Genomic DNA, 25,002 nt, shown 5'->3' on the forward strand with positions numbered 1-25,002 from the left:
GATATTGAGCACTTTTTCATGTGTCTGTTGGCCATTTGGATGTCGTCTTTGGAAAAATGTCTGTTCATGTCTTCTGCCCATTTCTTGATGGGATTCTTTGTTCTTTGGGTGTTGAGTTTGATGAGTTCTTTATAGATTTTGGATACAAATGACCACATTTCTAATCCCACATCAATCTTCAGTCAAGTTAGCATTGAAAACAGTTGCTTATTTCCTTCTTCATGAAATGTTTCCTTCACTTAGCATAGGGACACCACTCTCTCGTCTTCTATCTCACTAGCCATCATTTTTAGACCCTTTTTTAGTTTCTCCTTATCTCCCTAGCCCCCTAAAGATCGTCTTAGGACCTTTTCTGTAATAACTCATTTCCTTGGTAATCTCAACTAGTGGTATGGTTTTAGATGCCATTTATACACTGGTAATTTTTCATTTTATATCCTCAACCTGGACTGCTTCATTTTCAGAGTTAATATCCAACTACCTATATGACATCACTACTTAGATATCTAATATAGGCATCTTAATTTTTAAAAACTTTTTATTTTGAAATAATTTTAGGCTTTTAAGAAGTTCAAAGATCATGCAGAGAGCTCTCACACCCTCCCTCTAGCTTTCCCTAATGTTAACATACTACGTAGCCATGGTACAATGGGACTGTTATCAAAAGAAAGAAATTAACATTGGTACAGTGCCACCAACTAAGCTATGGACTTTATTCAGATTTCACCAGTCTTTCCACAAATGTTCCAGGATCTGATCTAGTCCCTTTCCGTCTGTGATCTTCAGGTTTTGATGACTTTTTGAAGAGTATTGGTCTAGATACCTTGTAGAATGGTCTTCCAGTTTGAGTATATGTGATGTTTTTCCATGATTAGATTGAGGCCATGGGTTTTGGGGGGAAAATAACACAGAGGTGATATTGGAACATCTCAAATTTAGTATGTTCAAAGTTGGACTCCATATTCGGTTTTTCTCATCTCTGCTGTTTTTCCTAGCTCAGTAATTTGTTTTTCCTGTTGGCAGGTCAGTGTGTCTCAGACTCCACTTCCAGAACTACTGAATCAGAGACTCTGGAGATGAGGCCTGACAATCTGTTTTAATGCTCTCTTACAGATTCTGATGCATAGTAAAGTTTGAGAAGCACTGGCTTAGATCATAGCCTCTAATAATTATCTTGATTCCTCTTTGTCTCTACTCATCAGTCAGTAAGTTCTTTCCATTCTTCAAAATATATCCAGAATCGGGGTGCCTGGGTGGCTCAGGCTTGGTGAAGTGTCTGACTTTGGCTCAGGTCATGATCCCAGGGTGCTGGGATCGAGCCCCACTTCAGATTCCCTGCTCAGCGGAGAGTCTGCTTCTCCCTCTTGTCCCTCTACCCCTCCCCCCCTTCATGTGCGTGCTCTCTCTCTCTCAAAAATAAAATCTTTTATATACACACACACACACACACACACACATATATATATATATATATATATATATATATCCAGAATCCACTACTTGTCACCATCTGTACTGCTCCCACCCTGTTTCTTTCTTTTTTAAGTTTTTATTTTAATTCCAGTTAGTCAGCTGTGCAGTGTTATATTAGTTTCAGGTGTATAACATAGTGATTCATGCTTCCAAACATCACCCAGTGGTCATCATGATAAGTATACTATTTAATCCCTATCACCTATTTCACCCACCTCCCCTCTGGTGTCCATCAGTTTGTTCTCTAAAGAGTCTGTTTCTTGGTTTGTCTCTCTTTTTTCCCCATTTGCTTGTTTGTTTTGTTTCTTAAATTCGACATATGAGTGCAAGGGTATGGTATTTGCCTTTCTCTAACTTATTTTGCTTAGCATTATTCTCTGTAGCTCCATCTGTGTTGTTGCAAATCGCAAGATTTCATTCTTTTATGGCTGAATAATATTCCTCTGTGTGTGTGTGTGTGTATAGATCTATATATCATATTTTCTTTATCCATTCTTCAGTTGTTGGACGTTTGGGCTGCTTCCATATCTTAGCTATTGTAAATAATATTGCTATAAACATAAATGTGCATGTATCTCTTTGAATTACTGTTTTTGTATTCTTTGGGTAAATACTCAGTACTGTGATTGCTGGATTGTAGGGTAGTTCTATTTTTAACTTTTTGAGGAACCTCCATACTGTTTTCCACAGTGGCTGTACCAGTTTGTATTCCCGCCAACAGTGCACAAGGGTTCTTTTTTCTCCACATCCTCACCAATACCTGTTGTGATTTTAGCCGTTCTGAGAGGTGTAAAATGGTATGTCATTGTAGTCTTGATTTGAATTTCCCTGATGGTAAGTGATGATGAACATCTTTTCATGTGTTTATTGGCCATCTGGATGTCTACTTTGGAGAAATGTCTGTTCGTGTCTTTTGATCATTTTTTAATTGGATTATTCATTTTTTTGGGTGTTGAGTTATTATAAGTTCTTTATATATTTTGGATGTTAACCCTTTATCAGATATGTCATTTGCAAATATCTTCTCCCATAGCATAGGTTGCCTTTTAGTTTTGTTGATTATTTCCTTTGCTATGCGGAAGCTTTTTATTTTGTAGTGCCAGTAGTTTATTTTTGCTTTTGTATCCCTTGCCTCAGGAGACATATCTAGAAAAACGTTGCTACAGCCAGTGTCAAAGAGGTGCTGCTTTTGTTCTTTTCTAGGGTTTTTTTATGATTTCAGGTCTCACACTTAGGTCTTTAATACATTTTGAATTTATTTTTGTGTATGGTGTAAGAAAGTAGTCCAGATTCTTTCTTTTGCATGTTGCTGTCCAGTTTTCCCAAAACCATTTGTTGAAAGGACTGTCCTTTTCCCATTGCATGTTCCTTCCCTGCTTTGTCGAAGATTAAGTGTCCATATAGTTGTGGGTTTATTTCTGAGTTTTTTATTCTGTTCCATTAACTATGTGTCCATTTTTGTGTCAGTACCATACTATTTTGATTACTAATGGCTTTGTAATACAACTTGAAGTCTTACCCTGTGTCAGTTTATTATCATCCCTTATTTCTTATCTGGTCTTCCAGCCATTGCCCTGGGTCCTCTACTGTCTCATATTCCCCTTAGCAGCCATGGTGATTGTCATTCCTCTGCTTAGGTGTTACAGAGGTCCTCATCTCACACAGACCAAAACCCCAAATCCTCATATTGACAAAAACATGATTTTTCCTATACTTTATCATCTATCAGCCTTGACCTTGTTTGCTGCCTACAAAGACTTGCTCAAATATACCAGGTGTGTTCCCTCTCAGGATCTTTGTATTTTTACCTCCACATGAATATTCTTCCCTTGAATCTCTTCAGGTTCGTTGTCACACCTTAAGTTTCTTATCAGAGAAACCTTTCTCACCTCTCTGTAAAATAATCATGCCCCCCTCCCTTGTCATTCCCTATCCCCTTTACCCTGCTTCATTTTTTCTCACATCACTTCATCTTACATTATATGTTTACTTGTTTGTCATCTCTGTATTTGTCAATAGAATGTAAGCTTCATCAAAGGAGAACATTTATTTTTACTCCCCTATCCCCAGAGCATTGCCTGGCTTGGCACTCAAATATTAGTTGATCAAATGAATGAACAAATGCCAAGCACATCTTGGCATATTTGGTGATGCAGAAGTGGTCAAAATGCTGTCCCTGGCTTCAAGAAATTTACATTCAGATTGTGGAGATAGACAGTTTTATAAATAACTGATGTAAGTGCGAAGTCATTAGGCAGGTAAGGTCATGGAAGAGTAAAAGGTTGAAGTTAAGAAGGCTTCCTGACATTTGCATCAAATTTTGAGGAATACTTAAGAGCATTGGATGAATTAATCATTACAGGCTAAGAGAGCTACAGCAGAAGAAGATTTTAACAGTAGCAGAGTCAAAGGGAATCATTCCTGGATAATGAATTTGGGTAATGAGTACAGAATTCATGGGGAGGCATAGTAATAATGATAGCTGATATTTGAGTACTTCTGTGCCTGGCATTCATTGTTCTGGAGGTATAGCAGTAAATATTACTCCAGCAAAACATTATTCCTTATAGGACTCTGTAAGGTATTTAGGCTAATGAAGAAATTGAGGCACAGTAAGGATATAACTTCTCCAAAGTTACATTGCCAGTACGTGGTAAGGCTGGGCCTCAAAGTCAGCTTGGTCCTGGAACCTAGAATGATACCCACTGTACCAACTCCATACATTGTAAAGCTTGGTGGGGCCTAGATTGTGGAGAGTAAAAAGGAATGTAATAGTAACTTTCTTTCTTTTTTTTTTTTAAGATTTTATTTGACACAGCGAGAGAGCACAAGCAGGGGGAGGGGCAGAGGGAGAAGCAGGCTCCCCACTGAGCAGGGAGCCCAATGCAGGGCTCGATCCCAGGACCCTGAGATCATGACCTGAGCTGAAGGCAGATGCTTAACCAACTGAGCCACCCAGGCGCCCCTAATAGTAACTTTCTAAAGAGGTGCAAAGAATGAATGTCATTGGTGGAAGGCTAGATGATTGAAGTATGCTGCATCCATACTATGTAATTGATAAAGAATGAGGAATATTCCCCATGTGCTTGGTTATTGAGTATGTCAGTAATACATTGTTGAGTTACAAACTCAAGTGGAGTACCTGGGGTACATTTTCATTTTTATAAAATTCATCAAACCATGTATATATTTCTTAAGTGCATAGGAAGTGAACCTGGAAAGATAAATTGAATTTTCAGAGAGTGGGGATAGGGAGACACTGTTTTTGTTGTTTGATTTTTGTTTTTTTTAGCTAGCATCTACTATAAATAGGTAAAAACAAATTAAAATGCCCCAACATGTAGTGGGAAATAAGACAGACTGCTTCAGGTAAGTGTCCATGAAAAAGAAGATGGATAGAAGAGGTAATGTCCTTATATATTCCTTCATACATACTTGACAAATGGATGCTAGGACATTGCCAAAAGCCACGGATTGAAAATGTTATGTCTAACTATATTTTTTAAAAACTTTTTGTGTATACAGCCCGTCGGTTTTTAGTATATTCACAAAGGTGTACAATCATTACCAGTATAATTCCAGAGAAATTATCCCCAAAGAAACCCCTTACCCCCCAAAGAAACCCCTTACCCATTAGCATTTACTGCCTGTTCTCCCCTCCCCACCAAGTCCTGGCAAACACTAATCTTTCTGTCTCTATAAATTTGCTCATTCTGGAAATGTCCCATAAATAGAATCATATAATATGTGATGTTTTTCCTCTGCCTTCTTTCACTTAGCATAGTGTTTTTCAGATTTATCCATGTTGGAGTGCCTGGCTAGTTCAGTCAGTAGAGCATGTGACTTTTTTTTTTTTTTAAAGATTTTATTTTTATTTGAGAGAGAAAGAGAGCATGAGTCAGGGCAAGGGACAGAAGGACAAGCAGATTCCCCACTGAGCGTGGAGCCTGACATGGGGCTCATTCCCAGGACTCTGAGATCATGACCTGAACTGAAATCAAGAGTCAGACGCTTAGCTGACTGAGCCACCCAGGTGCCCTGATGTAGGGTTGTGAGTTCAAGCACTGCATTGGGTGTAGAACTTACTTAAATTAAAAAAAAAAAAAAATTATGTTGTATCATTTATAAGTATTTGATTCCTTTTAATGGTTTAATATATTCCCTTGTATGATACATAATCTTTTATTTGTTCATCAGTTGATGGGCCTTGGGTTTCTACTTTTTGGCTATTGTCAGTACTGTTCGCAGCACTCAGGTACAGGGGTTTTTTGTTTTTTATGAACACGCATTTTTAGTTCTTTTGGATATATTGATAGGAGTGTAATTGCTGGGTCTGTGGTAACTGTGTTTAACATCTTGAGGAATGTTAAAATTGTTTTCCAGAGTGGCTGCACCGTTTTATATTTTCACCAGCAACTTTGTTACCTTTTTCATTATAGTCATCCTGATTGTTTTGAGGGTGGTAGGTAGCTCATTGTGGCTTTGAGTTGCATTTTCAGGGGGCTATTGATGTTAGGTATTTTTTAATATGCATATTGGCAATTTGCATATCTTTTTTGGAGAAATGTCTAATAACATCCTTTGCCCATTTTCAAAATTGGGTATAAGTAATCTTTTATTTCTTTATCAGTAGCATCTGAAATTCTGTCTTCTTTTTATTTGCGCTCCTTTTTCTCTGGAGGCGTGTCTTTATTTAGTCTTTTCATAGAACATTTTACTTTACTTTTGTGGCACATTATGTGTTTGTCCCTACCTATGTGAAGCAGATTGTACAGAATGGAAAGAAGGCACAGTGACAGCTCTTAACACCAGGATGATTAGTTATTTCTCTGTTTTAGAGAGATAAAGTAAAAAGATTAAGTTAACAGTATTTATGTTTTGTAGTTCACATCTTTATGAGTTGGGGTGCTCAGGGTTGAATTATTTGCTTTTAGAAATTAAACTTTCAAATTATTCTCTCTTTTGACTTTTGCTTACTTGTTGTAATCCCATATCTGTTTGCAAGTTTCAATGGGGCAGTTAAATAAATCTTTCTGGATGAAGGCACAATAAGAATGTTCCATTTAAATGACCTACATATTTCCCTAGGGAAGAAAAGAGTGGGTGTAGTAAGTTTATGTAAGCAGTTACTGAGAGCATTGTGTGCCGGGTTCATTGGTGTTTTATTTTCTCTTGCTGTGTAACAAATACAAGAAAATACAGAGATAAATCCTGAAGTGGCTTTGGCAAACCTGTCAGTCAGGAGAGGTATTTTATCTGATGTTACCTATGAAAATTTCAGTAACAGCAGCACACAAGAATATGGCATAAATGGCCTTCATTACATCACAGCTTGTTCTAAAATGCAGGGGTGTGATAGTGAGCAAGGAAATGATTGTTCACCCTTCAAGTCTTTATAACTTGAATGTATCAGCCACAGCGTTATTGAAGATGAGTTTTAATGAATCCTACTATTTTTTTTTTTTCTTTTTTGGTTTTGTTTTGAGATAGAAAGTGGTTGGAAGAGAAACACTTGCTGGTATCTTCCACAGTAGATGTTCTTTTAATACCTCTCCTTTTGTACTCATTCTGTTCTCACCCTCTCATGTGTGCTTTCTCCCCCATTCCTCCCCCTTCCTCTGTCCCCCTCACTCCTTACCCCTCACTACCTCTTACTCCCTCTTTTCCCATCTTCCCACTTTGTTTAGTTTGAAAAGAAATATATTGAGAGTCAGAATGAATGGAATAAGTTGTTTTTGTGTGTCTCCTGACCTGATGATAATGTTTTTATATTAAAAAGTTATCACCTTCCTTTTTTCTCCCCAATACTAAGCATTTAAAGTTGTTGAGATTTCCTTAGGATTTTCATCATGCTTAAAAGGTAGACTCCCTACTGGGTACATGTCAAAATTAGTAACTTAGTAATTCAGTGACTAGTTAAGTATCTACTGTGTATAGGCACTGTCTCCTACATTCTGGAAATGAAGTAGTGACCAAGACATAAGTTCCTATCCTTATGACATATATTGTAGTGAAGGAGGCTGATAATAAATATAAGATACAGATGCCGTAATTTCAAATAATAACAGATGCTATGAAGAAAAGAAGGTCATGTCATAGTAAGTGACTGCAGGGTGAGGGATAGGCCTTTGAAGAAATAACCTTAGTTGAGATAGGAGTGGTATAAGGAGTCAGCCATACAGAGAAGGAGGAGTATCTCAGGCAGATATAACAGCTAATAGAGAGGGCTTTGAGTTGATTTTTGAGGAGTCTGTATAGTGGATTTTAAGTGAGAATGGGATAAGCAATAACATTCTCTTAAATGTTCCCAAGGCTGTTACCACATTCAGAGAGTCAAATACAGTATGCTACTGTTACCTACTCTATGCTGTCCATATTCAAGTTTCCTGATTGTCCTAAAACTGTTTTATAGTGACTGCTTTGATCCAGTTCAGAATTATACATTAACATTTTGTTTTTTCTTGAGTGTCTTAATCTGCAGCAGTTCCTCAGCCTCTCTATCTTTCACAGCATTTGCATTCTTAAGTAGTACATGTTCATTGTTTCATAGACTGTCCCTAATTTGGATTTAATCAATTGTTTCTTCATGATTCCATTCAGTTTATGCACTTCTGTCAAGAAAAATGCGATGTATCTATACAGATGTAATATATCTGTGGCACATCACATCAGAGGGCACTTGATGCTGCTTTGTCCATTACTGATAGTGTTGATTTTAGATTACTTGGTTTAGGGGTTGTTTATCAGATTTTTCTACTATATTGGTTAGCTTTTTTGTGATTAAAAAATGATCGAATGCTTTGTGTAAATATTCTGTCTCCCAGTAAACTTTCACCTAGTGGTGAAAATTAGTTACTGTGATTGTTACAAAATGGTGATTTGCTATCATTCTACACTACTTAGTTGGTTTGTTGATATTCTACAAGAAGAACTTTTTCTTATCTATTTATACATGGATTCATGGATTCTTTCATTCATTGTGTTATGTAGTTCATGACTATTTTTATTCCTTTGATAGTGAAACTATCCCAAATCTGACCAGTGAGAACCCCGTCAAACTACATCCTATACCAGTTCCTATGTCCCTCTCACTTTCTGAGAACTTTTTTAGTTTTTGGTATAAGAGCTTCCACACTCATCTTGTACTTCCCTTGCCTTAGCCCTGAAATCAGCCTTTTTTTTAAGAGCCTGATTCCTTTTAGTTAAAATAGTATTTAACATTCAAGATCTGGGCATTAGATATGTTCATTGCTCCTGTAAATGTCATTGCTTCTAGACTTAATAGACAGAGTTAAAAAATCGGTATGTTTAAATCATAAATTCATACTGATACTCTAATCCCAGTCCAATACCCAGGGTTCTTTGCCTCCCCAGTTCCTTATTTCTGTCTCCCTTCTCTCCTAGTGAGAAACCTAACTACCAGTAGTATACTGATTCCTTTTTTTGAGACATCCTTAAATAGCTTCAGAATTGCTGTACCCATACCACTGTCAAAAAACAAATCTAAAGTTCAGTATTTCCCCACAGTTCTCTTCAGACTGAGAGTAAATAAAATACTAAGCTTAAAATTTACTTGGAGTGGTTCCTTTTTCTTCTATGTAATTATGGTATTCATTTGGTAGTAAATACATTTTGATTTTTCTAGATGTTGCCAGATTCCTCTTCATTGGAGATGAAGTATATTTTTTTTTCCTTACAGCTTTATTGAGGTACATTTGATGCACAGTGAAGTACATTTATGCAAAGTGTTTGATAAGTTTTGGCACGTATACACCTGTGATATCAACACAATCAAGATTAATGATGGATATGTTCAATGTAGTTTTTTTTTTAAATTCCTCTTATTATGAGTGTATTTTTGTATGTTTAAGAGCCATTTCTTTCTGTGAATGGAGTCTTATTTGTAGCATCCTCTGCCTTTTCAAGCAGGGCTGTTCACTTTTTTCATCTTAAAGAGGTTTTTAATGTATATTGGGGATATTAACTATATAATATCAGTAACTTTTAAAATAATGTAATGTCAGTAATGCATCTATGTAATATCAGTATCTCAGATCCACTTAGAACTACTTTGGTATAAGGTATGAATAATGAATCTAGTTTGTTTCCAAATGGTTCTCCTGTTATGTCAACACTCCTTTTTAAAAAATTCTACTGGAACAACTGAATGTTCATATAGAAAAGAATGAAATTGGACCCCTGCCTCACACCATGTAAAAAAATGAACTTCAAATTGATCATAGACCTAAAATTAATAGCTAGAGGTATAGAAGTCTTAGAGGAGAACACAGGAGTAAATCTTTGTGGACCCAGTAGTAGTTTTTTAGATATGTCACCAAAAGCACCTGTGATAAAAAAAAAAATTGGAATTCATCAAACATTAAAACTTTTGTGTTTCCAAGGATGCTGTCAAGAAAGTGAAAAGACAGCCCATGAAAAGGGAGAAAATATTTATAAGTTTTCTTAAGTTCTCTGGAATGACTTAATTTTTTCCCTACTCCAAAATTAGGTTTTAGCCTTCTATAGTCTTTCTAATCAGTGACAACTTGTTCATCTGTTCCATTCCCTTCAAATTTCTCTCTCCTCCCCCCCTTTTTTTTTCTTGTAAGTGAATGTGATTTTGTGTCCTTATGTTGTCACTTTGGAGTGATTTTATGAGAAAGTGATTTTATGAGAAATTTAATTTCCTGGTTTTTTTTTCTTTTTTTTTTTTTAAAGATTTTTTATTTATTTATTTATTAGAGAGCGAGCGAGAGAGAAACAGCATGAGAGAGGAGAGGGTCAGAGGGAGAAGCAGGCTCCCTGCTGAGTGGGGAGCCTGATGTGGGACTCAATCCCAGGACCCTGGGATCATGACCTGAGCCGAAGGCAGTCGCTTAACCAACTGAGCCACCCAGGTGCCTGGTTTTTTTTTCTTTTTAAACATTCTTTGTAATTTTTTGTTTGTGAGTTCAACTTGCCTTATTTTAAACAGGTTTGTTTTCTTTCCTTCTTTCCTTATCCTTTCTAGTAAGGCAGTTTTGAAATTGCCCCAGCCTGAATTTCTGAAATCCTCAGCTCTGAGGAAGGTCTTACAGTAGGATCTTTTGGAGAAATTTCCTCTAGTCCTTAAGCCAGGATGTGGTGGTCTTATTGTTGGTTGCACAGATATTTCTAATTCTTTTTTTGTTTTTTTTTAAGATTTTATTTATTTATTTGGGGGAGAGAGAGAGAGTAAGAGTGTGCAGGGGCAGGGGGACTGAGAAGCAGACTCCCCACTGAGCAGGGAGCCTGACCGGACACTGGGATTATGACCTGAGCCTAAGGCAGACAATCAAGGCAGACAATCAACCGACTGAGCCACCCAGGCGCCCCTGATATTTCTAATTCTTCCCTTCATTGCAGGCAAGCACTTTCTTTTCATTTGAAACTGGACTTGTGAATTGAGCTTTTTCAGCCTCTTCCTATCTAGAAAACACGGTACCTTTGTTTTAAGTAGTGAGTCTGACTCTTGTTTACTGTCTCACTTGAGGTGTCTTGGGTTTCATTCCTCCCAGGGAGAGTTGGGTTTTTTTACCTCAGTGCCTGTTTCCGCTTTCAGATTCCTGAGTTCCTCCTGGCTTAGCCCCAGTTCATTAATGGGAGTTGTTTTTGGAAGGGCCCGAATTCTCTGCTTTATCTTTCTTTTAATTACTGTATTCATCTATACAAGGTCAACTCTTCTTTTCCCTTTCTAGCCCTTCATTTGTACATATGAGTCATCTTTTTTTTTTTTTTAAGATTTTATTTATTTATTTGAGAGTGAGAGCACGAGCCGAGCCAGGAGACAGAGGGAGAGGGAGAAGCAGGCTTCCCACTGAGCAGGGAGCCCAATTTGGGGCTCGATCCCAGGACCCTGGGATCATGACCTGAGCCGAAGGCAGACGCTGAACTGACTGAGCCACTCAGGCGCCCCTAGAATCATCTTATTTTTAGTAATTGAAACAGACTTTAAGTTACAGAAAGTCTAGTTCTAATCTTATATCCAATTTAATGATTTCCCCTTCTCTCATTCTCATTTTGATAGGGATGGTGGTGGTTTGTTCTTTTAATCCTCACTCTTAGGCTTACTTTCAGGGTTGAAGAAGAAAGAGGAAAGGGGACAGTTTTACTTGAATGATGCTGTTGTAATCCAGCATGGTGTCATGGCCTGTATATAAGTGCTAGCTCTTTTGTGCTTAACTCTGTTTTTTTTTTTCAAAGGCCCTCATAGAACTGATCACTTCCTCACATAGGCAGTTTACTTCATATTTCACCTTTGGCAACACTCTTCTTTCCTTTATTCCTGGCTCAGCTCTTGCTCAAGAGTACATTTGTATTGTGTTGATCATCTTACCTTGGTACAATTGTCTCATGGGTGGAGTTCCATTGAATGGGCTTTAAGCAGGACTTCTGCTTGGCCCAAGGGAGCACATGCATTTTTTTTTTCCTCTCAACTTTTTATTTTGGAAAACTTGAAACCCACAGAAAAATTGAAAGAATGGTGGATGAATAGCCATATGCCCTACCCCTAGACTTTCTACCTGTTAATATTTTGCCTGTTTGCTAACATTTATTTTCTTGGCTGAAATTATTGAGGATCATAATGCAGACATTATATTAGTACATCCCTAAATACTTAAGCATGTATCTCCAAAAATCAGACATTCTTGTACATATTTATCACACTCAAAGTTAAACAATGACATGATACTATTATCTAATACATAGGTGATACTCACATTTTCCCAAATGTTTCAATAAATGCTGTTTATAGCTGTTTTTCTTCCTGATCCAAGATCCAATGAAGATTTAGTTTTTTTTTTTTAAAGATTTTATTTATTTATTTTAGAAAGAGACAGGGAGAGCAGAAGGAGAGGTACAAGGATGAGCGTGGAGCCCAAAGCGTGGCTCGATCCCATGACCCTGAGATCATGACCCAAGCTGAAACCAAGAGTTGGATGCTTAACTGACTGAGCCACCCAGTTGTACCTTGTCCAGCTGCTGGTCTTTTTTCTCCTTGTTATTAAGGTTGGCTCCAGTCAACTCATTGAGTTTAGACTTCTGTATGCTAAAGGAGGCACTGCCCTGCATGGGAAATATATTTACATATACTCCTAAACTTACACATTCATGTATCAGATAACCCCTGTGTTCCCTGATGTAAGCCTAGTAGTTTCTGATGTTCAGCAACCCCCTACCACAAAGTAAGATGCCATTCTCCCCTTTCACAGGTTCTTTTAGAGCCTCCATTTACTTGATGGTGATTTTGCAAAGCCCTACTCTCCTGGGGAGAAGAAGAGAAAAGTTAGAGTGCACTTGTATCCTTTAAGTTTTCTTGCAGAATGTTTTTGTGGAATTGTCTTTTATGGTCTTGATAATGTGGCATTCTCAGGTTCTTTTTTAATAAGTCCTGCTCAGATCTTTAGAATGTGAGATGTGTTAATTCGCTAGGACTGCTGCTACAACTGGGTGACAACCAGAAATTTTGTCTCACAGTTCTAGAGGCTAGAAGTCCAAGAGATCAAGGTGTAGACAATATTGCTTGCTTCTGAGAGCTATGAGAAAGAACTTGTTCCATGCCTCTCACTAGTTTCTGGTGGTTTGCTGACAGTCTTTGGATTGCAGAAGCATCACCTGGTCTCTGCCTTCATCTTCATGTGTTCTCCTTGTGTAGGTATCTGTGTCCAAGTTTACCCCTTTCGTTAGGATGTTAGTCATATTCAATTAAGTATCTACCCTACTCTCTGGTATGATCTCACCCCTACTTAACTAATTACATCTGCAGCCATCCTGTTTCCAAATAAGATCACATCCTGAGGTGTTAGGACTTTAACGTAAGAATTTGGGGGTGGGACACACACAATGTGGGTACTTTTTAACTCTGTTCTTCAGAAATTCTGAAACAGTTCAACATTCTTGTATATATGGGCTTCATTTAATTTCATATGAATGGTTTTTTCTTAGTTTTGTATGGTACAGACTGAATATTTGTGTCCCCCAAAGTCCATATGTTGAGAATTAATCCCCAGTGTGATGGTGTTTGGAGGTGAGGTTTTTGGGAGGTGATAAGGTCATGAAGGTGAAGCCCTCATGAATGGGATTAGAGCCCTTATAAAAAAGATTCCAGAGAGGATCCCTCATGCACTCCTCTTGTTGTGAGGATACACTGAAAAAGAAAGAAAGCCAACCTTCACCAGACACCAAATCTGCCAGTGCTTTTTTTTGGATTTCCCAGCTTCTAGAACTCTGAGAAATAAATTTCTGTTGTTGATAAGCCACAGTCAATGTTATTTATGTTACAGAAGCCTGAATAGACTAAGGCACATAGTGTGTAGTTAAAAAAACTTCTGTCATGTGTTCATGTTGGGACCACGGGAGATGAACTACCACCAGTTATCACCATCTTTTGTCTAAAAACATTGCTATTCACATCTTTAAATTTTCATTTATTTATTTATGAAGATTTTATTTATTTGAGAGACAGAATGTGTACACGTGAGTGGGGGTAGGGGCAGAGGGGGAGTGCAGAGCCTGACATGGGGCTCGATCTCACGACCCTGAGATGACTTGAGCTGAAACCAAGAGTCGGACGCTTAACCGACTGAGCTACCCAGGTGCACCCACATCTTTAAAAATTTATGATGAAAATTTCAAATTACTTGAAGTATAGAGAATATATATAATGAAACTGCAATATGCTCATTAACCAGCTTCAACAAATTCTAATATTCCATATTTTTGCTTCTTCTGTTCTTCCTATCACCACCATCACTTCTTCTTTTGATGATGTTATTTAAAAAAAAAAAATCCCACAAGTGACACTGATTCACTCTTAGGGAAGATAACAATTGGAACAATGGAAAAAGGCTTGAAAACAAGCTTATGAGATGGTTTTACACTAGTAGATTTTTATAGTGTTAGTGTTAAAGATGAAAAGTGCCTGAAATGCCTTTGCTCCAGTGGTTTCAAATTAGTTTTAGCCAAGAAATCCTTTGAATTAAATTTACCTGGAATTCTAAATAAACGTCCATAAGAAGATCATTGTGAGGAGACCAAAACACCACCACTGTTTCCATACCCATAGATAAGTCACATGTGTCTGGAATCCTTTGGGCTCTGTACCAAGGTAAAGTGATTTGTCCAAAGTTGTACAGCTGGGTGGTTTCAGAGATAGGACTGAGACACAGATCTCTTGTACAGAAATTCTTTCTGTTCTTACTACCTCTTTTAACAGTTTTCAAAAGAATTTTTGCTTACTTGGATCCCAGACACAAGGTATGTAAGTGAAACATGGACTTCATTCTTCTAGGAAAAGCATGGAACCTTCTAAACAGTGGCAATTCCTTTGCTTTGCTCTAACTCAGTATTAGATCAACAAAATGGTCTAAGCTTTGAGCTTTCCCACAGCAGAGGAATTGGGTTGAGAGTCTCCGGTTCTTTAAAAAAAAAAAAATACATTTAGAATACACTGGGTTTCTAAATGGAATTGTTTTCTTCATTTTAGTTTCTTGTTCGTTGCTAGTGTACAGATATACAGTTGATTTTTCTATATTGATCTTGTATCTTGCAACTATGCTGAACTAGGTAATATCTAGTTATCTAATTATCTAGTTATCTAATACATAGGTGATACATTTTCCCTAAATTCTGAGTTTAGCTAAGGTTTTTTTAACTTTATTGAGACATTTTTATGTATTATAAAATTCATTTATTGTTAAGTGTACAATTCCAGGATTTTTAGAAATGTATGGAATTGCATAATCATCACCACAATCCAGTTTTAGAATGTTTTCATCATCCCAAAAAGTTCCCTTGTGCTGGTCTACACTTAAGTAATGCTCCTACCCTCCCACTCAGGCAACCACTGATCTATTTTCAGTTTCTATAATTGCTTTTTCTAGACATTTCATATAAATGGAATTATACAATATGCAGTTTACTTCTGGCTTCTTTCATCTAACATAATGTGTTTTTTTTTTTTAAGAATACTGTTTTTATTATTTTTATTTATTTTTAGGAAGAGGGAGAGAGGGAGGAAGGGCAGCAGTAGAGGAAGAGAGAACATCTTAGGCAGGCTCCATGCCCAGTGTAGAGCCCGACATGGGGCTCGATCTCACAATCCTGAGGTCATGACCACAACCCTGAAATCAAGCTGAAATCAAGAGTCGGATGCTTAACCAACTGAGCAGGTGTGCCTAACGGTGTTTTTGAGTTCATCCGTGGATCCTAGTATGTTCCTTTTAATTGCCAAGTAATAGTCCATTGTATGGATATACACAATTTGTTTATCTGTTCACAAGTTGGTGGAAATTTGAATTGTTTCCATGTCTGGGCTACTGTGAATAATATGAACATTCCTGTACATGTCTTTGTGTGGACATAAGGTATCATTTCTCTTGGATAGACTGCTAGGAGGAAAATTCCTGGATTGTATGATAAATTTACATTTTAACTTTTCGAGGAATTGGCAGACTGTTTTCCAGAGTGGAAATGCATGAGGGTTCCAGTGTCTCCACATCCTCTCTAACACTTGTTATTTTGTCTTTTTGATTATAGCCACTGTAGTGAGTGAATAGTGGTATCTCACTGTGGTTTTCATTTGCATTTTCTTGAGGGCTGTTGATGTTGAGAATCTTCTTTCTTTCTTTTTTTTTTTTTAAAGATTTTATTTATTTATTTATTTGACAGAGAGAGAGAGAGAGACAGCGAGAGGGGGAACATAAGCAGGGGGAGTGGGAGAGGGAGAAGCAGGCTTCCCGCTGAGCAGAGAGCCCAATGTGGGGCTCTATCCCAGGACCCTGGGATCATGACCTGAGCTGAAGGCAGATGTTTAACGACTGAGCCACCCAGGAGCCCTGATATTGAGAATCTTTTCATGTGCTTATCAGCTATTTCTGTATTGTCTGTGGAGAAATGTCTATTCAACCTTTTGCCCATTTTTATATGGGTTACTTGTCTTTTTATTATTGTTTTAAAAGAGTTCTTTGTATATTTTGGATTCTTGTCCTTTATCAGATTTATGATTTACAACAATTTTCTCCTAATCTTTGCCTTCTCTTTTCACTTGTATATCGTGTCTTTTTTTTTAAGATTTTATTTTATTTGAGAGAGAGAGAGAGAGTGCATGCGAGCAGGGGGAGGGGCAGAAGGAAGGGGGAGAGAGAGAATCTCAAGCAGACTCCCTGCTGAGCACAGAGCTCTATGTGGGGCGGGATCTCATTACCCTGAGATCATGACCTGAGCTGAAACCAAGAGTTGGATGCTCAACCAGCTGAGCCATCCAGGCACCCCCCATATAGTGTCTTTTGAAACTCAAACATCTTATTGTGATAAAGTCTAACTTATCAAGTTTTTTCTTTTATGGATTGTGCCTTTGGTGTCATATCCTAAGAACATTTTGCCAACCCAAACTCAGAGATATTTTTTCCCCTATGTTTTCATCAAATATTTGCAGTTTTAGCTCTTAATGCTTATGTCTATTAACCATTTTGATTTAATTTTTATGTATGGTGTGAGGTAAAGGTCGAATAACTTCATTTGCATATATATTTAATTGTCTTGGCACCATTTTTTGAAAAGATTATTCTTTTTTCCATTGATTTGTGTTGGCAAAAATCAACCATGAATGAAATTCTGAGCTCTCAATTCTTTTCTGTTGATTTACATGTCTATCTTTGTGTTGGTACCACTCTCTTGGTTACTGCGACTTATAGTAAGTTTTTAAGTCAGATGGTGTTTATCCTCCAACTCTTATTTTTTTCAAAAGCTATTCTAACTTTTTTGAATTTCTGTATAAATTTTAGGATTGGCTTGTCAATTTCTACCAAAAAAAAAGCCTGCTGGCAATTAGATTGTGAATGCATTAAGTTTGTAGATCAGTTTGGAAAGAATTGCCATCTTGACAATATTAGTGTTCCAATCCATGCATATGAAATGTGTTTTCATTTATTTAGATCACCATTAATTTATTTTAGTTTTAAGTGTACAAGTTCTGCCTGTCCTTTATTAAGTTTATTCTTAAGTTTTTATTCTTTGTGATATTATAAATGGAATTGTTTTAATTTCAACTTCCTATTGTTCATTGCATAGTATATAGATACACTTGATTTTTGTATGTTGATCTTGTATCCTTCAACTTTGCTGAACTTATTTATTACTTTCTAGGATTCTAGGAAATCTAAGATTCTATCATCTGCATGTAAAAACCTCTTTCTTTTTACCTCTTCCTTTCCAGTCTGGGTACCATTGATTTACTTTTCTATTCTTTTCCTTTTTAAATTTTTTTTCCTTACTGCATAAATTAGAAGCTTTAGTACAGTATTGAGCAGAAGTGGGAACAGTGAACATCCTTGTCTTGTTTCTGTCTTATGGAAGAAAGCATTCAATCATTTGTCATTAAATATGATCTTAGCTGTTGGTATTTTGTAAATGTCGTTATCAGATTAAGGATGTTCTTATCTATTCCTCATTTGTTAAGAGTTTTTTTTTTAACCATGAATGGTGTTGCATTTGCCAAATGCATTTTCTGCCTCTATTGAGATGATCATGTGGTTTTCTTCTGCTAATATGATATATTACCTTAATTGATTTTGGAATGTTAAACCAACTTTGCATTCCTTGGGTAAATCCCACTTGGTCATGGTGGCCAATCCTTTTTATTTCTTACTTAATTTCTTGTTATGTCTTTGGTATGGTTCAGTATTAAGGTAGTAATGGTCTTCTAGGATGAGTCAGGGAATGTTGCCTCTTCCTCTGTTTCTGTAATAGTTTGTTGAAGATTGGCATTATTTCTTCTTTTAAATATTTGATAGAATTTACCATTTGGGCCTTAGTTTTTCTTTGTGAGATTTTTAATTACAAATTCAGTTTCTTTTATGTGTCTATTCAGATTTTGTGTCTTCTATAGTAAGCTTTGGTCGTTTGTACTTTCAAGGAGTTTTTCCATATCATCTAAGTTGTTGAATTTATTGGCATAAAGTTTCTAATGTTCCCTTATACCATTTTATTTATTTATTTTCAAGTAAGTACCATGGGGCTTGAACTCACGACCCCAAGATCAAGAGCTACATGCTCCACTGACTAAGCCAACCAGGTGCCCCTCTTATACCATTTTAATATATGTAGGATCTGTAATGATGTCACCTTTCTTATTCCTGATATTGGTAAATATGTATTCTTTTTTTCCTTATCAGTTTAGCTAGAGATTATCAATTACGTTGAGCTTCTCAAAGAACTAGCTCTTGGTTTAATTCGTTTTCTCTGTTGTTTTTTCCTTTTGATCTTTGTTATTTTCTACCCTCCTCTTCCTTTGCATTTAATTTGTTCATCTCTTTGTAGTTTATCAAAGTATAAGCTTAGGTCACTGATTTGAGAACTTTATTCTTTTCTAATATAGATATTTAGTACTATAAATAATTCCTCTAAGTATTACATTAGTGGGATCCTTAAAAATTTGAATAGGTTATACTTTCATTTTCATTTAGTTCAAAATACTTTTCTAGTCTTCCCTTTGGTATCTTTTTTGAGCCATTTGTTAATTTAGCCTTATATAGTTTCCAAATGTTTGAGGATTTTCCAGGTATCTTTCTATTTTGGATTTCTAATTTAATTCTGCCCTGGTCAAAGAACATATATTTTGTATGACTTGAATCCTTTTGAATTTATTGAGTCTTATTTTATGGCCCAGAATATGGTCTTAGTGGGTATTTTGTGCGCACTTGAGAAAAACATGTATTTTGCTGTTTTGGGTATAGTGTTCTATAAATGTCAATAAGGTAAAGTTGTGGTTCGTGTTGTTCAAATCTACTATAACCTTGCTGATTTTCTGCCTGGTTGTTCTATCACTTATTGAAAGGGGGGTATTGAAATCTCCAATTGTAATTATTGATTTGTCCCATTACTCTTTGTAGGTCTTTCAGTTGGCTTCATGTATTTTGAAGCTTTGTCGTTAAGTTCATAAATATTTAGTATTATTCTCTGGATTAAGTGACTCCTTTATCCTGATAAAATGATCATCTTCATGTTAAGTACTGTTCTCTGCTCTGAACTCTACTCTGATATCAATATATTCAGCCAGGTTTTCTTTCAACTAGTGTTAGCTTGATAGATCTTTTTCTGTCTTTTTATCTTCATTTTTTAATTTCTTTTCTGTCTTATTTTTAATCTCTTTGTTTCTTCATATTTAAATTGTTTAGATAGGCAGTATATAATTGGATTTTGCTTTTTAAATCTTAAATGACAATCTCTGCATTTAAATGTTAGACCATTTCCATGTATTGTGATTATTGCTATGATTAAGTTTAAGTCTCATCTTTGTTGTTTTCTGTTTGTCCCATGTTATTCCTGTCTTCCTCTCTTTCTGCCTTCTTTTTTATTAATCAGGTTTTATTTAAAAAAAAATTCCATTTATGTCTTTTCTGTGTTTTTTTGTGTTTTGTGTTGTTTTTACTTTAATGGTTGCTTTAGCATATACAACTTACCCCAGTCTACATTTAAGGGATATTATACCGTTTCATGTATAGTATAAGAACCTTACTGTAGGATACTTCCATTTCTACTCCCTAGCCTTTTTACTATGATTTGTCAAGCATTTTACTTTGTGTACATTATAAATCCCATTGTGCATTGTTCATTTTACTTCTGCCTATAGGTTTTTCTTTAATGTTTTATTAGTACAGGTCTTTGGTCATGAATTTTTTTGTATGAATGACTTTTTATTTTGATTTTTTTGCTTTATTAAGATATAATTCACATGCTCTAGCATTCACCATTTAAAGTGAACATTCAGTGTTTTTAGTACATTCATAGGATTATGCAGCCTTTATCACAGTTTTATTTTAGGACATTTTTGTCCCCCTAGAAGAAACCCCATACCCTTTAGCAGTTGTTTTGATCACAGTTCCTATTCACTCTTATAGGGGAGGTATCTCCTACCCTAAATATTACAAAATGGCTGAACATACAACACCCAACACTGGGCAGATGAAATAGACAGCAATTTGTTAGTCACATATACTCATAGCTCAAGGGAGGGGAAAACCTCACAACATACAGGGCCATGTGGGTGTTCTACTTGGGAGCAAAGTGAATAAGCATGAGCTGTGGGAGGCAGGCATTATAGTAACATGAGGATGAGGTGACTCCTGGTTCCCACCCGAAGATGTAATTGCTTGTTTGAATAATTTCACAGGCCAGCAGGGAAGTAAAACTCATTAAGAACTAGGTAGAATGCAGCTGGTACAGCTAGATGGGGAACTTTTTTTTTAAAGATTTTATTTTTAAGTAATCTCTACACCCAACATGGGGCTCAAACTCAAACCCCAGGATTAAGAGTTGTATGCTCTACTGACTGTGCCAGCCAGGTGCCTGGGGATCTTTTCCACTGGATGGGAGCGAGGGGATTGGAAGCAGCATATCTGGTAAGAGCAAGGGAATGCTTGATTAGGTGTTTGGGGCCCTGTGAGGCCCAAGGTGTCAAGGCAGCACTTAATATTGAATCTTAATTTCATGGCTCACCCCACAGCAGTCAGTCTGCATTCTGCCTTGTCTCCTCCACCAGCCCCTGGCAGCCACAAATCTACTGTCTGTCTTTATGGATTTGCCTATTCTGGACAGTGGACTCATAGGTGGTATTTTGTGTCTGGCTTTTTCCCCTTAACATCATGTTTTCAAGGGTCATCCATGTTGTAGCATGTGTCAGTACTTCACACCTTTTTATTGCTGATTAAGAATCCCTCCTATGGTTATACCACTTTTTATTTCTCCATTCCTCAGTTGATGGGCATTTGAGTTGCTTCCACTTTTTGGCTGTTAGGAAGAATGCTGCTGTGAACATTTGTGTACACATTTTTTTGTGGATGTATGTTTTTGTTTTTCTTAGGTATATGCCTAACTTTTCCTTTGTTCTTTAAATAAGTTTTTTTTTTTTCCTGGATGTAAAATTTGGGTTGTTAATTTTTTTTCTTTCAGTGATTTCAAGATGTTCCCCTTCTGCCCTCCACTGTGCGTTATTTCTGATGAGAAATCTGCTGTCATCTTTATCTTTATTCCTTTGAACATATGTCTTAGGCTACTTTTTTTTTTTTTTTAAAGATTTTTTTTATTTATTTATTTGACAGAGAGAGAGAGAGACAGAGAGAGAGGGGACACAAGCAGGGGGAGTGGGAGAGGGAGAAGTAGGCCTCCCGCCGAGCAAGGAGCCCAATGTGGGGCTCGATCCCGGGACCCTGGGATCATGACCGGAGCCGAAGGCAGACGCTTAACCATCTGAGCCACCCAGGCGCCCCTGTCTTAGGCTACTTTTAAGATTTTCTTTTTATCATTGGTTTTAGGCAGTTTGATTATGATGTGCTTTGGTGAGTTTCCTTCATATTGTTTGTGTTTAGGGTTTGTTGAGATTCTAGGATCTATGAGTTTACAGTTTTCATCAAATTTAGAAAATCCTCAGCCATTATTTCTTTAAAAATTTGTTTGGTCCCATTCCCACTTTGGGACTCCAGTTATTCATACAGTACACTGCTTGAAGTTGTCCCACAGCTAACTGAGATTCTTTTCATTTTGGGGGGATTCTTTTTTCTCTGTGTGTTTTATTGTGTATAATTTGTATTGCTGGGCTTTCAAATTCAGTACCTTTTCTAATGTCAAATCTGCTGTCAATCCCATTCAATGTATTTTTCATCTCCATTATCTCAAGAAGTTTGATTTGGGTCTTTTATATTTTCTATGTCTCTGCTTAACTTCGTGAACATATGGAATACAGTTATAGCTGTTTTAATGTCTTTCTCTGCTAATTCTAATGTTAGTTTCTATTGATTGATTATTCTCTTAAATACGGGATATTTTTTTCTGCCTCTTTGCATTCCTGGTAATTTTTCAGTGGGTGCCTGACATTTTGAAATTTCCTTTGTTGGATGCTAGGTAATTTTATGTTCCTCTAAAACTTCTTGAGCTTTGTTTTAGGATGCAGTTATTACTTGGAAACAGTTTGGTCCTTTCAAGTCTTACTTTTATGATGTGTTAGGTGGGTCTGTTGCCATTATTCTCCACTACTGAGGCAAGACCTTTCTGAATATTCAGTGCCTTGTGAATTATGTGTTTTTACAGTGTGGAAACAGGCACTGTGGCCCATTGTAAGTGCCTCTAGTTCTCTCCCCAGCCAAACGGAGAGACGAAATCCTGTTGGATGGTTCTTTCCCCAGCCTCAGGGAGTTTCCTCACACATGTTCTCTGATCATTGCTCTGCTGAATACTTTTGGGGGACCCTCTGCAGATCCTTAGGATTCTCTCTGTGAAATACTGCTTTCTCCCTTCTGGTACTCTCTCATGACTCTGGCTCTCTTAGTCTTTCTAGACTCTCAGCCTCATCTTCTCTGCTAAGGGACTCCTCCATGTTCTGCCTCATTTCACCTTTTCTGCACCACTGCGTGGAAATTCTCTCAAGGCTGTCATAGGGCTTACCCTTTTGTTTCTCGAATCTCTGTTATCTGATGTCTAAATATCTTGAAAATAGTTTCTTTTTCTCCCCTTTGGTTATTTCAGGGTGGAGGGGATGCTAAATCAAGTCCCTTTTGCACCATTTTTGGCTGGGAAAGAAGTCTATCCAAAAGGTTTTGACAGATGACTAAACCAGTTGGGATATGACCTCTTACGTGGATTTTTTTTTTTTAACAGGTATTTTTGTTAGTATTTAAATTCATGATAAATTTCTTGGGCTAAGTTAGTTTTCTTTCACCCTTACAGCTTGCCTCTGAATATTGATTTGCTAGATAGTCCAGACTTATTGGAAACAACCATTGATGATGTAATTGGGGCACCTGACACTCTGGAAATACCGCAAGCACCAGATGAAGTTAACATAGTCACCAGGCAAACTGGATTGGAAGGAACTAAAGAGGAATGTGGGAGTAAGTAAATGTTCTATGTAACATCAGGGACAATTTTTATTTTATATCTCTTTAAATTTAGCTATTTAAATCTGTTCCTTCAAGAATATTATGCAATAGTTGAATTTTAAAATTTAATGAAGAATAGGTATGCCTTCTTTTTGGCTTGAGGGTCCATTGAAATAGTTAAGATCACACAATTAGGACAATTAAACATTTGTATCATTTATAAGTCATTAAACATTCATGAATTTTCAGACATGCTTTTTACTTTGTTTCTTGGATGAAAATTAAGAGAAAAAGGCTTCCTTAAAGATTTTTCTATAGCACAGGATTTAATAAATGTTTGACTATTCCATTGGCTCCTAGAAAATATTTTGTTATTAATGAGGAATGTTGTTCCCCGGAGCTGCAAAAATACGTAATCCAGGAAGAGTGCTGCTTTTCTTAACTTTTTAAAAGGTTAAAAGGGAACAGTAAGTTGCATATTGAAAATTTCTATGTATTTGTGAATTTGGTTTGATTTAGTAAAGCATAAACTGCCTTTAAATAGGAGCTTTCTATTGAATCTCAGTGTAATATGTGTTCATTTAAAAGCACCTCGTATTTATGTGGCTATTGCCAATTTTGATTTCTCTCACTGAAGTCAGACACCATCTTTAAACAGCTCATAGGGAACTGCCAGCGAGTACGCTCTTGTCTCTAAAGAGCATAGAATACAGCAATGGTATGTAGTAATTTAAAATAGAAAGTGTTAATGAAAAGTTACTCAGCGCTTCTGCTTAATAGAACATGCTTAAGTATTACTGCTAATTGGCTTTAAAAATTTATTCCTTTGTTCCTTAAGTAATCACTACAAATAGATAGTGAAGCAAGTTTTCTTAGCCCGAAGCAGGACTAGCTTAATACAGGGTATTTCCAGGGTTAAAATAAAAATAGTCTTCCTTATAGAGGTGGCAGTATTGATTTTATATGTACATTCCATTTTGTATCCATTATACGAATGCAAAAAAAAATTTTTCCTCTCTTTCAGTACTGTCATAGCATAGTGTTAGCAAACCACATTTATTTAGTATATACCTTACAGGAAATTGCTTTGGTTTTGGAGAACATGGTAGAATGAACTTAGGCAAATGCCTAGGAAAGAAAGGAGCAAGTAAGATGTAATAACTCTCCAAATATTGGAAAGCCTGATATATCAAAGAATTTATTTTATGGTGCTTTATTGGTGAATCTTGGATCAGCAACTTCAAAGGATAGGGAAGCAGATTTAGAATCAGTATAGAGGAGACTTTTAAAAATCTTTCTGCCATATATCAGAAATAGATACATAATAGTGAGTGAGTCCCCTCATTACAAAAGGTACTCAAGCAGAGCTTAAATGACATTAAAGTTGTGACAGAAGAAATTATTGGGTAGTGTGGTGGTTTCATTAATAAGACTTAGTTCAGATTTATAGCATTTGTTCAAAGTCATTCAGTGAAAATAGAGTGTTTTGATATTAAGAATTAAGGTCTTATAATCCTGGTATCCAATTTATTCTGTATTTTCTTTTGGCTATAATGTCAAAATCCTGATTCACATGGGTAAGTAGTTATAAATAGTTAACTTTTTAAAAAATAGCTTATCCTATTATTTTAGGATTTTC

The 25,002-nt window shown here is 36.5% G+C and overlaps 1 protein-coding gene across 5 annotated transcripts in view; it reads left to right on the forward strand.

Moving 5' to 3' along the window:
* EPB41L5 (erythrocyte membrane protein band 4.1 like 5) overlaps nucleotides 1-25,002 on the forward strand; it is a 143,066-nt gene that overhangs the window by 86,433 nt on the left and 31,631 nt on the right. For all 5 annotated transcript variants that reach the window (XM_031031283.2, XM_006736371.3, XM_031031284.2 and 2 more), the window contains one exon: nucleotides 23,212-23,375. In XM_031031283.2, the coding sequence (XP_030887143.1) occupies nucleotides 23,212-23,375 (164 nt within the window). The remainder of the gene's footprint in view (nucleotides 1-23,211; nucleotides 23,376-25,002) is intronic.

The sequence above is a fragment of the Leptonychotes weddellii genome, chromosome 3, assembly GCF_054177405.1.
Source record: "Leptonychotes weddellii isolate Sample4059 chromosome 3, ASM5417740v2, whole genome shotgun sequence".
NCBI classification, from domain to species: Eukaryota; Metazoa; Chordata; class Mammalia; order Carnivora; family Phocidae; genus Leptonychotes; species Leptonychotes weddellii.